This window comes from Anolis sagrei, chromosome X, assembly GCF_037176765.1.
Source record: "Anolis sagrei isolate rAnoSag1 chromosome X, rAnoSag1.mat, whole genome shotgun sequence".
Classification (NCBI taxonomy): domain Eukaryota; kingdom Metazoa; phylum Chordata; class Lepidosauria; order Squamata; family Dactyloidae; genus Anolis; species Anolis sagrei.
In genome coordinates, this window is record NC_090034.1 from 49,271,183 (window position 1) to 49,285,445 (window position 14,263).

The 14,263-nt window shown below is 43.6% G+C and overlaps 1 protein-coding gene across 2 annotated transcripts in view; it reads right to left on the reverse strand.

The window, feature by feature from the left end:
* Window positions 1-662: 662 nt before the first annotated feature.
* Window positions 663-14,263, reverse strand: part of DEPDC5 (DEP domain containing 5, GATOR1 subcomplex subunit) — a 37,952-nt gene continuing 24,351 nt past the window's right edge. For both annotated transcript variants that reach the window (XM_060785219.2, XM_067473338.1), the window contains exons 27-41: window positions 13,307-13,467; window positions 13,037-13,154; window positions 12,301-12,468; window positions 11,413-11,632; window positions 11,157-11,293; window positions 8,405-8,516; window positions 6,779-6,885; window positions 6,625-6,702; window positions 6,415-6,547; window positions 5,503-5,614; window positions 5,176-5,409; window positions 4,224-4,393; window positions 3,953-4,127; window positions 3,391-3,534; window positions 663-1,928 (exon numbers count right to left, since the gene is read on the reverse strand). In XM_060785219.2, the coding sequence (XP_060641202.2) occupies window positions 1,600-1,928; window positions 3,391-3,534; window positions 3,953-4,127; window positions 4,224-4,393; window positions 5,176-5,409; window positions 5,503-5,614; window positions 6,415-6,547; window positions 6,625-6,702; window positions 6,779-6,885; window positions 8,405-8,516; window positions 11,157-11,293; window positions 11,413-11,632; window positions 12,301-12,468; window positions 13,037-13,154; window positions 13,307-13,467 (2,398 nt within the window). In that variant the 3' untranslated portion in view covers window positions 663-1,599. The remainder of the gene's footprint in view (window positions 1,929-3,390; window positions 3,535-3,952; window positions 4,128-4,223; window positions 4,394-5,175; window positions 5,410-5,502; window positions 5,615-6,414; window positions 6,548-6,624; window positions 6,703-6,778; window positions 6,886-8,404; window positions 8,517-11,156; window positions 11,294-11,412; window positions 11,633-12,300; window positions 12,469-13,036; window positions 13,155-13,306; window positions 13,468-14,263) is intronic.

Below are 14,263 nucleotides of genomic sequence, written 5' to 3' on the forward strand. Positions count from 1 at the left end.
TGGAGGGGTTGGGGGGGGGGGGACTGACCCACCCAGGTGGGAGCTGTAGTTCACCAAGTTCAGAGAGCCCTCTGAACCCCACCAATGATGGACCTGGACCAAACTTGGCACACAGAACCCCTAAGACCAACAGAACATACTGGAGAGGTTTGGGGGACTAACCCACCCCGGTTGGAGTTGTAGTTCACCCTGCATTTAGAAAGCATTCTGAACCCCAGCAATTGCGGATCTGGACCACCTTTGCTACACAGACCAAACACAGCCAACTTTGCATACTGGCAGGTTTTGGAAAGGATTGACCCAAGATTTTTGGGTGCTGCAAAACCCATCTCCTTATGCATTTTCTAAGGCTGTTAAAGCAGGCTTTTGGCAATGATTAGTCAACATTTTAATGTGAACAAGGCCTTTGTTTATATGGATATACCTCAATTTGGGGAGTAGGGCCTTTTGAGCTCTCAGGAATGACTGTGTTTTCAATTAATCACCGGGTACCCAAGCTAGTCTATAATAAAACACAAAATTAAATATATAGTAAAACACTAAATAAAATGTGAAATAAAATAATTTCTCAATTTTCTGGGGATAATTCACCTCCATGTTTTCTCAGGAGGAAATACGAGGTGAGGACCAAGTTATTTGTAGCCAAAAACGACAACAAGCAATTGTGTAGTATTTTGTTAATTTTATTGCCAGTGTTTTAATACCGTACATATTTACATGTGTATATATTTATATTATCTTACATATCCTACATCTCTCCCTTCTTCTCTTGAGGTAAACTTCCCTCAATTCTTCCCCCCCCCCCCCTTAAAATGACAGGGGGGAAAAAAGGGAGGGGGAGAATCCTGAGATAAATTTCTTTTGAATCCCGAGATAAATTTTCCTCAATTCCCAATAGTTTACCTCAGAATGAGAGAAAAAAAGACAGGAAAATGCTCAGTGGGGGGAATGCATGCAGAATGGATTGACCAGAAATTGAAGGGAAAGGGGTTGTATTGTCTATTTCTGTCATTCTGAAACAAAGAAATGAGGAATTTGCCTCAGATTGGCCAGAAATGGAATGGAAAGGGTTTATTCTGTCTCTTTCTGAGGTAAAAAATGAGGAATGTACCTCAGGATTGGCCAGAAAGGGAAGGGAAAGGGTTATTCTGTGTCATTCCGAGGTAAAAAAAAAAAAGAGGAATGTACCTCAGAACTAGCCAGAAAGGGAAGGGGTTATTCTGTGTCATTCTGAGGTAAAACGAGAGGGATGTCTCAAGATTGGCCAGAAAGGGAAGGAAAGGGCTTATTCTGTATCTTGAGGTAAAATGAGAGGAAATTCCCTCAGGATTGGCCAGAAAGGGAAGGAAAAGGGTTATTCTGTGTCATTCTGAGGTAAAAAAGAGAACTGGCTTAAATTTGCCCCAAAATTGGCAAGAAATGGAATTGAAAAGGCTTACTATGTGTCATTCTGGGGCAAAAAAGGGAGAATGTACCTCAGGATTGCCCTGAAAGAGATGGAATGGCTTATTCTGTGTTACTGGAGGTAAACCGAGAGGCAGGTGCCTGCGGATTGTTTCAAGAGGGCAGGAGAGGGCCTGGATGGATGTGGGGGCTCGGTCAAGGGGCGGCGGCGTGGGTGCGGGCAAGGCAGGCAGCCCAGAAGGCAGCTAGGCGTCCCTCCCCGTTGGCGCAGAAGTGGGTGAAGTCCCGGAGGAGCCGGTCAGGGAAGCGCTCATCGCCCGTGGCAGAGGAGCGCCAGGTCTTGGTCAGCATGGAGTTGTGGGCCCAGTGGAAGCCCACCCCCTGCCCCTCCCCATTGGCCGAGGGCGAGGGGGCTGAGTCCCGCCTCCTGCGCTGGGCTGGGGGAGGGGCGGCTGCAGGAGGAGGAAGCGGCTGTGACCCCGAAGAGCGGCGCTTGGAGTACGGCAGCTGCAAGAAGACAGTCCCTACGAAGAAGAAGGACCACCACAGTTGAACAATGTATGTGGTGTCAAACCCCATTAAACAATATCTCACAATATCGAGAGATTGAGAAATAATAATATCGAGAGATAATTCATAATATCGGGATATATTGAACCATTTGCATAACGTCGAAATCCCGTTAAATGATATCTCACAATATTGAGAGACTGAGAAATAATAACAATATCGAGAGAGAAATAATAATAATATAAGAAATAATAATAATAGTACCATAGAGCCTCGCTTATCCAACCTTCGCTCATCCAACGTTCCGTATTACCCAACACAGTATGCCTCCCACCAGGATCCACAGCTATTTCAATACATTGTGATGTTTTGGTGCTAAATTTGTAAATACAGTAATTACTACATAACATTGCTGTGTTGCTGCTTTTTCTGTCGATTTGTTGTAAAACATGATGTTTTGGTGCTTAATTTGTAAAATCATAACATACTTTGATGTTTAACAGGCTTTTCCTTAATCCCTCCTTTATTATCCAACATTTTTGCTTATCCAACGTTCCGCCGACCCGTTTATGTTGGATAAGCGAGACTCTTACTGTATAAGGATATATTCCTACTAACTTAAGAAATAGTAATAATATCAAGAGATAATAATGATAATAAATAAAGAGTTTAATAAGGAATAACAATATCAAGAGACAAATCAGGAATAACAATAGACAGAAATAAATAAGGAATAATAGAGAGGAATAAATGAGAAATAATAATATGGATATTAGATGTTAAATAATGGTGACAGCTATTGTGAGTGTTGAAGGAAGCAAGATCTCAAGCCTCCTCTATGTTATGTTTGCCTATTGTGTAATAGTGTTTTATTAGTGTGACATTTTGTAATCTGAAGTGTATGTCTTGTTTGTAGTTTGCAGTTACCTGGTCTCTTTGTACTGAAGCAGTGGGAGGGGCTGCGATCATGTGACGGTTTAGAATGTTCCGTTTTAAAAAGGAATGACCGTTAGAGAACATCAGTTGAGCTTTGAGCCCTATTAGAGAATGCCTCTTGGAGCTGGAGCCTGCGATTGTGTAGAAGCTAATGTCAGAAATGGTTGAGGCTTGTGTTTTCTCTGAAAGTGAACGCTTCTTGAGGAGAGCTATGTGGAGCAGCACAGTTTGGGAAGAAACAATTAACGTTTTGAAGTGTTAAGATAGAAACTCTCCAAACGTTTTTGACATATTTCAACCCTCAAACGAAATGTGCCTGTATCATCAAAGTTTAGAAGTTATAAGTAAACAAACATTGGTATTCTAAAAGAAGTCTCCTTGAATCTTTGGCTGCCAAAAAAATCAAATAAATGCAAGGAATACCCCTCTCAAACTCTGCTACCCTTGATGGGTTGCAATCCTAACAGGTTGTGATCCGTCCATTTATATCCCCAAAAGTGAGAGGTCATAGGGAAGGGGGGGGGGTCAGGGGTCACTAACCTGTGACATGGATGTACTGGGGCTTGTTGTCGGAGGGGAAGTTGAAGGCAGACGCCGAGTATTTGTCCCGGATGAAGCCGAACCGGTGGGCAATCACTTCCTGCAGCAACTGCATTCGGTCCCAGTAGGTCTCCGGCTCAAATCCTGGTGGAAGGGTTATTGTTGTTGTTGTTATTATTATTTCAGTATGACCCACATTTTCATTATTTATTTATTTATTTATTTATTTATTCTCACCTCCGTTCGAGGGACTCAGGCCGGTTTCCAACATCAATATTACAGACAGTCATTAAAACATCATATTCTAAATCACACTAAAACATTAAAATAGCAAAATACAATCATATAATTACAGTGGTCAGTCGTCATCAAAAATCATTATTCGTCGTCATCCATCCATATCACAGGATCATGGCTCATTCGTTATTATTCAGTATTAACCACATTTTTCTTCACAACACAATGTGTCCTCTCTAGGCATTCCCTAGATCCTTCAGCACATCTCCTTGGCCCTCCTAGGCAGGAAGTCCCTCCCCTCCTTTCCATGGAGTGCTGACCTTACCATCAAAGAGGTGCTCCTGGGTGCCTTCCTTCTGTAGGCAGTGGATGTGGAGAGGGATGAAGAGCTGGGCCCGGAGGGGGTCTCCGTACAGGAAGCTGGGCAGAGCAAAGGGCCCCTCTAGGACCGGGACCAGCAAGAAGCCGCAGGAAGTGGCCTTCCGGTGCCAGCCCTGGACCTGAGGTTGAGAGGGAACCAGGCTTGAGGGAAGAAAGGAAGGTGTGCATGTTGACCTCTCCCCCTCCCCCATGACTCAAGGATCACCCCCACTGACCATCTCGAAGAGGACGGCAGCAGTGACGGCCATCCAGTGAAGTTTGACCTCGAAGGCAGCGCCAAGGGAGAAGTTGCCATGGTAGTAGCAGCTGCACCATTCCAGGCGCTGTGTCCGGTGGTTCACGTCCACCTCTAGGGTCACTGTCCGCTGCTCCGGGACTGTGGCCGCTGCCAGGGGAGGGGGGAAATGAGGGGAAGAACAAGAATGAAATTGAGGGTAGGGGGAATGAAGGGAAAATTCAGAAAAATGAGGGGGAAAACAAGAGGGAAAATGTGAAAAACAAGAAGAAATCGGGGGAAATGAGGGGGAAATGAAGGAAAAAAAGGGAAAATGAGAAAAACAACGAGGAAAATGAGGGGGGAAACAGGGAAAATGAGGGATCATGAGGGAAGAAAACAAAAAAACAAGGGGAAATGAAGGGGAAACCGAGGGAGGAAATGAGAAAAAAATGGGGGAATGAAAAAATGAGAGGGAAAACAGTAAGAGAAAAGGGGGAATTAGAGGGAAATAGAAGAGAGAAATGAGAAAAACAAGAGGGAAAATTGAGAAAAAAGAGGGAAAACGAGAGAAGAAAATGAGATAAATGGGGCAAATGAGGGGAAATGGCGAACCGAGAAAAAATTAGCAACAAAATGAGGGGAGAAATAGAGGGGAGAAATGAGAAAAAAACAAGAGGAAAAAATGAGACAAAACAAGGGAAGGAAATGAGACGAAACAAGGGAGGAAATGAGAGAAAAAACAAGCAGGAAAATGAGGGGGGAAACCAAGGAAAATGAGGAGGAATCAGGGAGGAAATGAGGAAAACGAGAATAAACAAGGGACGAAATAAGGAAATCGAGGGGAGAAGTGAAGCAAGGAACGAGAAGGTGGTGCCCGTGGACTGGTCTCAGGAGACGCATTGACCGACCCCTCCCCTCCAAGGGACCTCCTGCCCTCCCTCCCCGGTTACCGAGAAGGGCGGCAGCCTGGCTGCGGCCACCAAAACTGCGGCTGAAGGAGCTGTGCCGGCTGGCATAGGAGGCGGGGCGGCTGGGCAGCCAGGGCAGGAGGAAGGCTGGGACCTCGGAGCGGAGGCTGGGCTGCTCCTCGGCTACCACAGCCACCTCGAACCACTTGCGCTGGAAGGCTGAGGCGTCATCCCGGGCAGCTGAGGGCCACAGCGATGGGGGCGGAGGCAGCCCCGCTGGGAGGGAGGAAGGACGGAAAGGCAGGCACATTAGGACCCCTCGTGTGGCCATTGTGGAGGAAGAAAAAGGGGCCCAATGGTGGGACTCACTGCGATGCTCCTGCTCCTTGTTTTCCAGGGCCTTGTAGAAGTAGAAGCCATAGACGAAGGTGCGGAGGGCCTCCCCCGAGGCATGCAGGATCAGCTGCTCATCCAGCATTTTCTGGATCGGAAAAATGGAGGATAATTAACAAGATGGACCGGGAGAGGAAATGGGCTCTGGGGGGTCATGACCCTGAGGTCATAGGACGGACAGACCTCTAGAGGACAGTTCTTGGGAAAGTGACAGTTGAGTGGGAGGAGGGAGGAAGTAGTGCCCGTTTAGAGCTGGAGGAGGGAGAAAGTAGAGCTGGAAAAAAGGGAAAGTGGGCCTTGATCTTGGAGCTGAAGGAGGGAGGAAGTGGAGCTGGAAAGAAGAGGAACTAGATCCTTCTTTTTAGAGCTAGAAGCCTCAGAGATGGAAAAGGGGGAAAGTAGGCCTTTTAGAACTGGAGGAGGGAGGAAGCAGATCACCTAATAATAATAATAATAATAATAATAATCATCTTTATTTATACCCTGCCACCATCTCCCCAGGGGGACTCGGGGCAGCTTACATGAGGCCAAGCCCAACAATACAATAATGCAAATAAACAGCATACAACGACAGTAAAATATGAAAATAAAAATAAAATACAAGAAACAATATAAATAAACATCAACAATATAAAATCACAATAATTTACACACAAGAAAATAAATCAGTGGGTAGGGCCGATAGCAAGGATTAAAAGTTTAAAACACTGGATGAGAAGGCAACGTACTGTATACGGACAGGGGATCAGAGGGACGAACTGGAGAAGGGAGAACATAGGTCTTCTCTGAGCTGGAGATAGTAGTCCTTGTTCTCAAAGGTGGAGGAGGGAGGAAGTAGAGCTGGAGAAGGGCAGAAGTAGCCCTCCCCTTCGTCTTTCTGCTGCTCACCTGCATGATGTCGATGGCCATGGCCTGAGTCTGGACCCCTTCCACCATGTTGACTAGCCAATGGACAGCCTCCGCACTGATGAAGCAGGACGGGGAAAGGCCTTTCTGTTCAGTGAGGAGTGGTACCCCTGACCTGCGAAGAAGACAGGAAGTGGGCATCCCAGCCCTATGCAATGGCAGGGGAACCACCCCTACCTCTGCCTCTCTTACGTTGGGTGCTTCATGGCTTCCAGGATCTCCGTCAAGGTGGACGATGAGGTCAAGGGGCCGGCGGTCAAGGGCTGGGTACTGCGAAGAGAGGGTTCAGGGTGTTCAATACGGCTTTGTGCCAAAGACGTCGGGGGTTGCCCCCCCCATTACTCACCCATTTTCCGTCCATCCAGGCATCTGGTCAACACTTTGGGACCCAGTCAGCGACTGGCCGCTGCTCCGTTCAGACTCCAAACCGACCACTGACTGGTCAATCGATACCTCCACAAAAAAAAAAAAAAAAGGCCATTGCTGCCTATAAAACCATGGGACTACCAAGCTCAAATCTGCTGTAATAGTCATACTCTCTCAGCCTCAGAAATGGGACAATCTTCCTTACATATATATGTGTAAGTAGATATATATATATATATAACATGCAAGTAAAAATCAATAAAGGTCTGTTTTGTTTTTATTTCATCTATTATATTACTATAATATATTATTTTATTATTTCTTTATTTATTATTTTAGTTTTCTGTATTCCTTCATTTATTCATTTTTATTTCTATGGATTATTTTAATTAGTTATTTATTTTACCTTTGTGTTTTTTTTATTTTATAGATTATTTTAATTATTAATTTCATTTTTAGTTTCTTTCTTTCATTTATTTTTATATATTACTAGCTTAGGTACCCAGCGTTGCCCAGGTTATTTGAAGAAATCATTTTTTAAGGGGATTGTATGTGCCAAATGTGGTCCAGGTCCATTGTCAGTAGGGGCCACAGTGCTCTGACTTGATGCAGTGTGACCTACAACTCCCATCATGTGGAGTCAATCCCACAAACTCCTCCAGTATGTTTAGTTGCTGATTAGTACTGCTCTGTTTGTTGTGCAGACAGAGTTGACAACAGTAGGAAAGGGTTAAGGGAGAGGCAGTAGATGGGATCATGCAAATTCCACACCAATGGAAAAAGAAACACTGGGATGTCTGTGGTAGATGAAAAACATAAAATCTAGGATGGAATTGTCCCCGTATGAAAGCCTTCACTTGGGTGGTGGGCAATATTATATTGGTGGAGGACATTGGCAGGGCTCTTGGACATGTTCATTGCACTCTCTATAACCTGCAATGTCACTGGAGGGAAGGCCATTGGTGTCCCCTGAGTAGTGGGAGCTATAGCTATTTGTGGAAGTGGGAGCCTGTCTGTGAAAGTGGGGATCCCAGCCACATACACACATATTTTCACTTTTATTATGTTTATAAATTTTAATTATTATTTATTAATTTATATGTAATTTTGATTATTTATTTTTACACATTATTTATTTATTTATTTATATGTATTACTACATTTACTCATTTTTTATTTTTACATATTATTTTAATTATTATTCATTTATTTTATTTTCTGGTCTTATTTTAGTTATTTAACTTTATTTTTACATATCATTTTAATTTTGATTTATTTATTTTTATATATGTATTATTTAATTTATTTATTTTTATATATGTATTATTTAATTTATTTATTTTTATATATTTTTTACTTATTTAATATTTATTTATTTTATTGTGACTTTTTATAATTTCATTTATTTATTTTATTGATTGTTTTAAATATGCTTTATTCATTTAACATTTATTTTTAATATTTTAGTTATTTACTTTTATGTATTATTTTAATTTATTTCTATTTTATTACTTTATTGAATTGTGCCATTTTTATTTATTTATTAATTATTCCATTGCACTTTATTTATTTATTTTTCAATTTTATTTTCAATTTCTTTTCTTACTTTACGTGGGCTGTCCACGTAATTCGAATTTGTGGCCGTGCTGTTGCCATCGGAGGGCTGGGCGCTGGAGTTTTTGGTGGAAATGGGAGCCATTTGTTGTTCGGTCAATGTCCTGAAAAAAACAACAACAAATAATACATTCTCCTGTAATACAAAGAAAAGGGAAAACAAATGTAAAAAAAATGCTGCAAAAGTGAAACTCAAAGTAAAGTTAAAAGTGAAACTGATAATAAAATTACAAATGAGTGCAGGAACAAACGTTGTCTTTTTGAATACTGCAAAAGCATTCCATAACCACTTCCAATAAAAAACATTATCTATTTCCAATACAAAAATTGCCAATACAAAATCAGGATCTACTTCCAATAAAAAATCTGTATATATCTCTCTATATAAAAATGCTCTGTGCATAATGAGCACCTTAAAAACAAAAGAACCAATGAATGAAATCACACCAAATTTGGCAAAAAACGGCTCACAACACAAGGAGTGACCATCACTCAAAAAACTATGATTTTGTCATTTGGGAGTTGTAGCTGCTGGGATTTATAGTTCACCTACAATCAAAGAGCATTCTGAACTCTATCAACGATGGAAGTGAACCAAACTTGGCACACAGAACTCCCATGACCAATAGGAAACACCAGAAGGGTTTGGAGGGCACTGACCTTGAATTTGGGAGTTGTAGTTCACCTACATCCAGAGAGCGCTGTGGGCTCAAACAATGATGGATCTGAACTAAACTTGGCACAAGCACTCAATACGCCCAAATATCAACACAGATGGAGTTTGGGGGAAATAGACCTTGACATTTGGGAGTTGTAGTCACGGGGATTCACAGTTTGCCTACAATTAAAGAGCATTTTGAACCCCATGAACGACAGAATTGGGGCAAACTTCCCACACTGAACCCCCATGACCAACAGAAAATACTTAAGGCCATCCAGTCCAACTCCCTTCACCGGGGCAAGAAAATGAAATCAAAGTCCTCCTGACAAAGAGCCATCCAGCCATAGATAGATAGATAGATAGGGTGTTGTAGTTGCTGGGATTTATAGTTCACCTATAATCAAAATAGCATGATAGAATTGAACCAACCGGGGCATACAGGACTCCCGTGACCAACAGAAAACACTAGAAGGGTTTGGTGAGCATTGACCTTGAGTTTGGGTGTTGTAGTTCACCTACATCCAGAGACTACCATGGACTCAAACAATCTACAATCAAAGAGCATTCTGAACTCCATCAACGATGGAATTGAACCAAACTTGGCACACAGGACTCCCCTGACCAACAGAAAATATTGGAAGGATTTGGTGGGCATTGACCTTGAGTTTGGGAGTTGTCGTTCACCTACATCTAGAGAGCGCTGTGGGCTCAAACAATGATGGATCTGGACCAAACTTGGCACAAATATTCCATATGCCCAAATATGAACACAGATGGAGTTTGGGGAAAATAGACCTTGACATTTGAGAGTTGTAGTTACTGGGATTTATAGTTCACCTACAATCAAAGAACGTTCTGAACCCCACCAATGACAGAATTGGGCCAAACTTCCCACACAGAACCCCCATGACCAAGAGAAAACACTCAAGGCCATCCAGTCCAACTCCCTTCACCAGGGCAAGAAAACGTAATCAAATCTCCTGACAGAGCCATCCAGCCATAGATATATATAGATAGATATGATTCACACACACACAGATATAGTAACATAGATTTGAAAGGGACCCCTGAAGAAGGACAATTATGCATGTTGCATGTTCCAGAGTAGACAACCAGTCAATCTCCACATCAACACTGACAAAGAAACAGCAAGAAATACTGTTTACCCACAAGCATAAAGAAATGACATATATTAGAAACCAACACTTTCTCATTACTTTATTTTCCAGATCAACAGACTGGGCCACATCAACGCTAGTATCCAATAAAAAATCATATCTACTTCTAATATAAAAATGGCAATCCAAAATTATTATCTACTTCAAAAAGTCAGTATCTTCTTCCAATAAGAAATCAGTATCTTTTTCCGATACAAAAATGTACAATACAAAATCAATATTTACTTCCAATAAAAATCAGTCTCTACTTCCAATAAATAGGTACTGATTTTTTATTGGCCATTTTTAGTGAAAGTGGATGCTTATTTTTTATTGGAGGTAGATACCGATTTTGAACTGGAAGTGGCTACGGATTGTTTATTGGAAGTAGACCCTGAATTCTTATTGGTTGTATTAATTGGAAGTAGATATTGGTTTTGTATTGGCCATTTTTGTATTGGAAGTAGATATTGATTTTGTATTGGAAGAAGATAGTGATTTTTCTATTGGAAGATGCTGATATTTTATTGGAAGTAGATATTGATTTCTTTCTATTGAAAAAACATAGATTTTGTATTGGCCATTTTTATATTGGAAGTATTTACTGGTAGTGGTGGGTATTGATTGTTGTATTGGACATATTTACTGGAAGTGGATATAAATTTTGTACTAGCCATTTTTGTATTGGAAGTAGATATTAATTTTGTATTGGAATTGGATCTTGATTTTGCATTGGCCATTTTTGTATTGGCCATATTTATTGGTAGTGGTGGGCATTGATTGTTTTATTGGCCATTCTTAAGGAGAAGTAGATATTGGTTTTCTTTTACTAGTCATGTTTATTGGAAGCGGATATTGATTTCTTATTGGCAGACAGAAGGAAAAGCAACATTCAGAATTGGATGACTGCTTGCTTGCTCACTCACTTGTGCGTGGCCTCCATCTCCAGGAGCGCCGAGAGGGCAGAGGTGCCCTTCTTGACCAGGTTGGGGGGTGGTTCCGGTGGGTGGGGGGCCAGGGTGGGAGTTGCCGAGGTCTGGAGACCCTTCATGGCCGAGCCCTTCTGCACATGGAGAGAGGAAACGGGGGAGGGGAGGGGAAACAAGGGCTCCAAGTCAACACAGTGGCACATTCTTTGCACATCCCCATGGCAGGTAGGCATGGGCAGTTCCCTCAGCTCACCCGGAGCATGCGGTCAGAGCGGTGGCGCCGGCGGATGCGGTTGAGCCCCTCCACGAAGCGGAGGAAGCCGTCCCGGAGCTGCCACTCCTCCTCCTCTGAGCGGGGCTTCTCGCCGTAGATGTCGCAGTGGGACTCCCCTTCCAGGATGCGCTTGGTGGCCCCCACACAGGCTGGCAGCAGCAGGAAGCGCGTTCGCCAGAACTTCAGTGACTCAATCAGGCTGCAAGAGGGGGGAGAGGAGAGCATTAGCATGATGATTCTCTAGCCATTCTCAAGGCCCTCCTAGGCAGCTCTATGGCATCCTCGGAAGATGCAGCCTTCTTTCTGATTGGGTGCGTTGTTATCTTGGAAGACTTGTGTTTGGCTAGTAGAGGAATGTTATAGACTTCACCATGGATTAGGTCTTCATCTCTCTCAATAACCTCAGCCCGTGAAGGGGAAGGCAGCCACCATCTTGGAAGGCCAATGGATGACTCACGTTTGGCTAGTAGAAGGAAGTAATCCACTTCATCGTAGATGATGTCTTAGTCACTCTCAATGACCATTGTCTCATGGAGGGGAAGGTGGCGGCCATCTTGGATGGACATTCACCAACAATCATTTGGACTGGAGGCCATCTTAGAAGGACAATCACCAACTCTCATTTGGATTGGAGGCCACCTTGGAAGGACAATGGCTGCCTCGCATTTGATGAGTAGAAGGAAGTAATCCGCTTCACTGCGGAGGATGCCTTCATCGTTCTCAATGACCTCGTCCCATGGAGGGGAAGGTCCTCCCACCCAATGCTATGGTATCCGCCGCAGATACGGGAGTGATGCCATCCTGCCACACAGAAAAGTCTCTATGGAAGGGGGAGGAAACGGGGCAGAGAAAGGAAAGGCGGCTGACCTGAAGTCCTCCGAACCTGCAGAGCAGATATACTGGTCGAGGTAATTCCACTTGTACTCCTCCAGTCTCTCATGTGAGAACTCCACCCAACAAAGAAAGAACTCCGAATCTGAATGGGACGGACAGAGGCTGTACGTGTAGTTGATCTGTGCAGACTCATATGGATACCTAGAAAGACAACCACCACAACAAAATAATATCAGAGCTGGAGAAGAGAGCTGGAGACAGTAGACCCTCCCAGAGCTGGAAAAGGGAGGAAGGCCTTCTCGGATAACAGAAAGTTGGCCTTCTCAGAGCTGGAGAGAGGAGAAAGCAGGAAGTAGGCCTTCCTCTCAGATCTGGAGAAAGCAAATCCTCCCAGAGCTGGAGAAGGGAGGAAGTAGGCCTTCTTGGATATAAAGAAAGCCGGCCTTCTCAGAGTTGAAGAAGGGAGAAAGTAATCCTCAGGCTGGAGAAGAGAAAAAGTAGGCCTTCCTGGATATACAGAAAGTAAGCATTCTCAGAACTGGAGAAGGGAGAAAGTAGGTCTTTCTCAAAGCTGAAGAAGGTAGGCCTTTTTAGAAATGAGAGAGAGTAGTCCTCAGAGCTGGACAGGGGAGAAAGTGGGCCTTTTCAGACTGAGAGAAAGTAAGTCTCCTCAGAGCTGGAGAAAGGAGAAAGTAGGCCCTCCTTCTTAGAGCTGGAAAAGGGAGAAAACAGTCCTCTGTTTGAACCAATGCTTAGGCAGGACACTCACTTGGGCAGGTATCGTGTGACGGTGATGATCTTATCCTTGAGAGTAACTTTGTGGAAAGTCCGCCCCATGCTCAGCCAGTATTGGTCCTCTTCTTCCAACCGGTTCCGGGACACCAGGCCTAAGTCGCCACAACAAGAGGCACATACATTTGATTCATTATATTTATTATATATATCTATATGCCTCACTTCGTTGCCCATGTTGAATAACCAACAAACAAGAACTTGACTTCCCTTATGAGTAACAAAGCAAGAAAGATGGCTGCCTCACCTCGGCTGTAGAGGGGGCTACTACTCAGTGGGGGCTGGACAGCAGCCGCCGCTTTCTGCAGCTTGCTTTGGACAATGAGCTGGTAGCCCTGCATCAGTCGCTGGCAAATGAATTCCTCAAAGACCTGCTGGGCCGTCATCTGGACCCCTTCCTCGTCTCGCCTGGGAAGCAAAGAGTTGGGTTTGTTGGGATTCAGAAGCAGGGTCATTCTCACAATTCTCTAATATAAGGGGAGGGTGTCCCCTTGAATAGTCATCTATCACTATGGCATCTGATGACTTCCTGACCACAATGTCAGGAACATACCTCCTGAATATTTGGGATGGGGGGAGGTGTCCCTATTTTGTTGTGTACCGTGATGGTGGAGATCGAGGAGACCTATGCCATATATTGCGGTATTGCCTGCTGTCCTCCACCTCATCCATTGAGGTAATCACAATACGCGGGGAATGTGTCTTACATACTGTGTATCAGGATGGCAGGTATGGGTACCATCAGGTAATTACAATCTGTGGGAAATGTATCCCTCCCGGAGATGGAGGTCTTACAATGCTGCGTATTGTGATGGTGGATATGGGAACCAATGGGTTATCACAATTTATAGGGAACATACCCCCCCTCACACACTGATACGGGAGGAGGGGATGTCTCACTGTATCATGTATCAAGTTGGTGGAGTCTTCCTGCATCATATATCACTATGGTGTCTTATGACTCTCATTTCATCCATCAGGTAATCACAATCTGTTGGGAACGTACCTCCTTGAATACCAGAGTGGGAGGGGAGGTGTCTCTACTTTTGTCGTGTATTGTAACAGCGGAGACCGAGGAGGTCTTCCTGTGCCATATATTGTGATGCCACCTTCTGTTCCCTACCTCATCCACTGAGGTAATAATCACAATAACATGGAAAGTATCAGACATTTTAACTATACAAAAAAAGAGAAGAGATTTAAA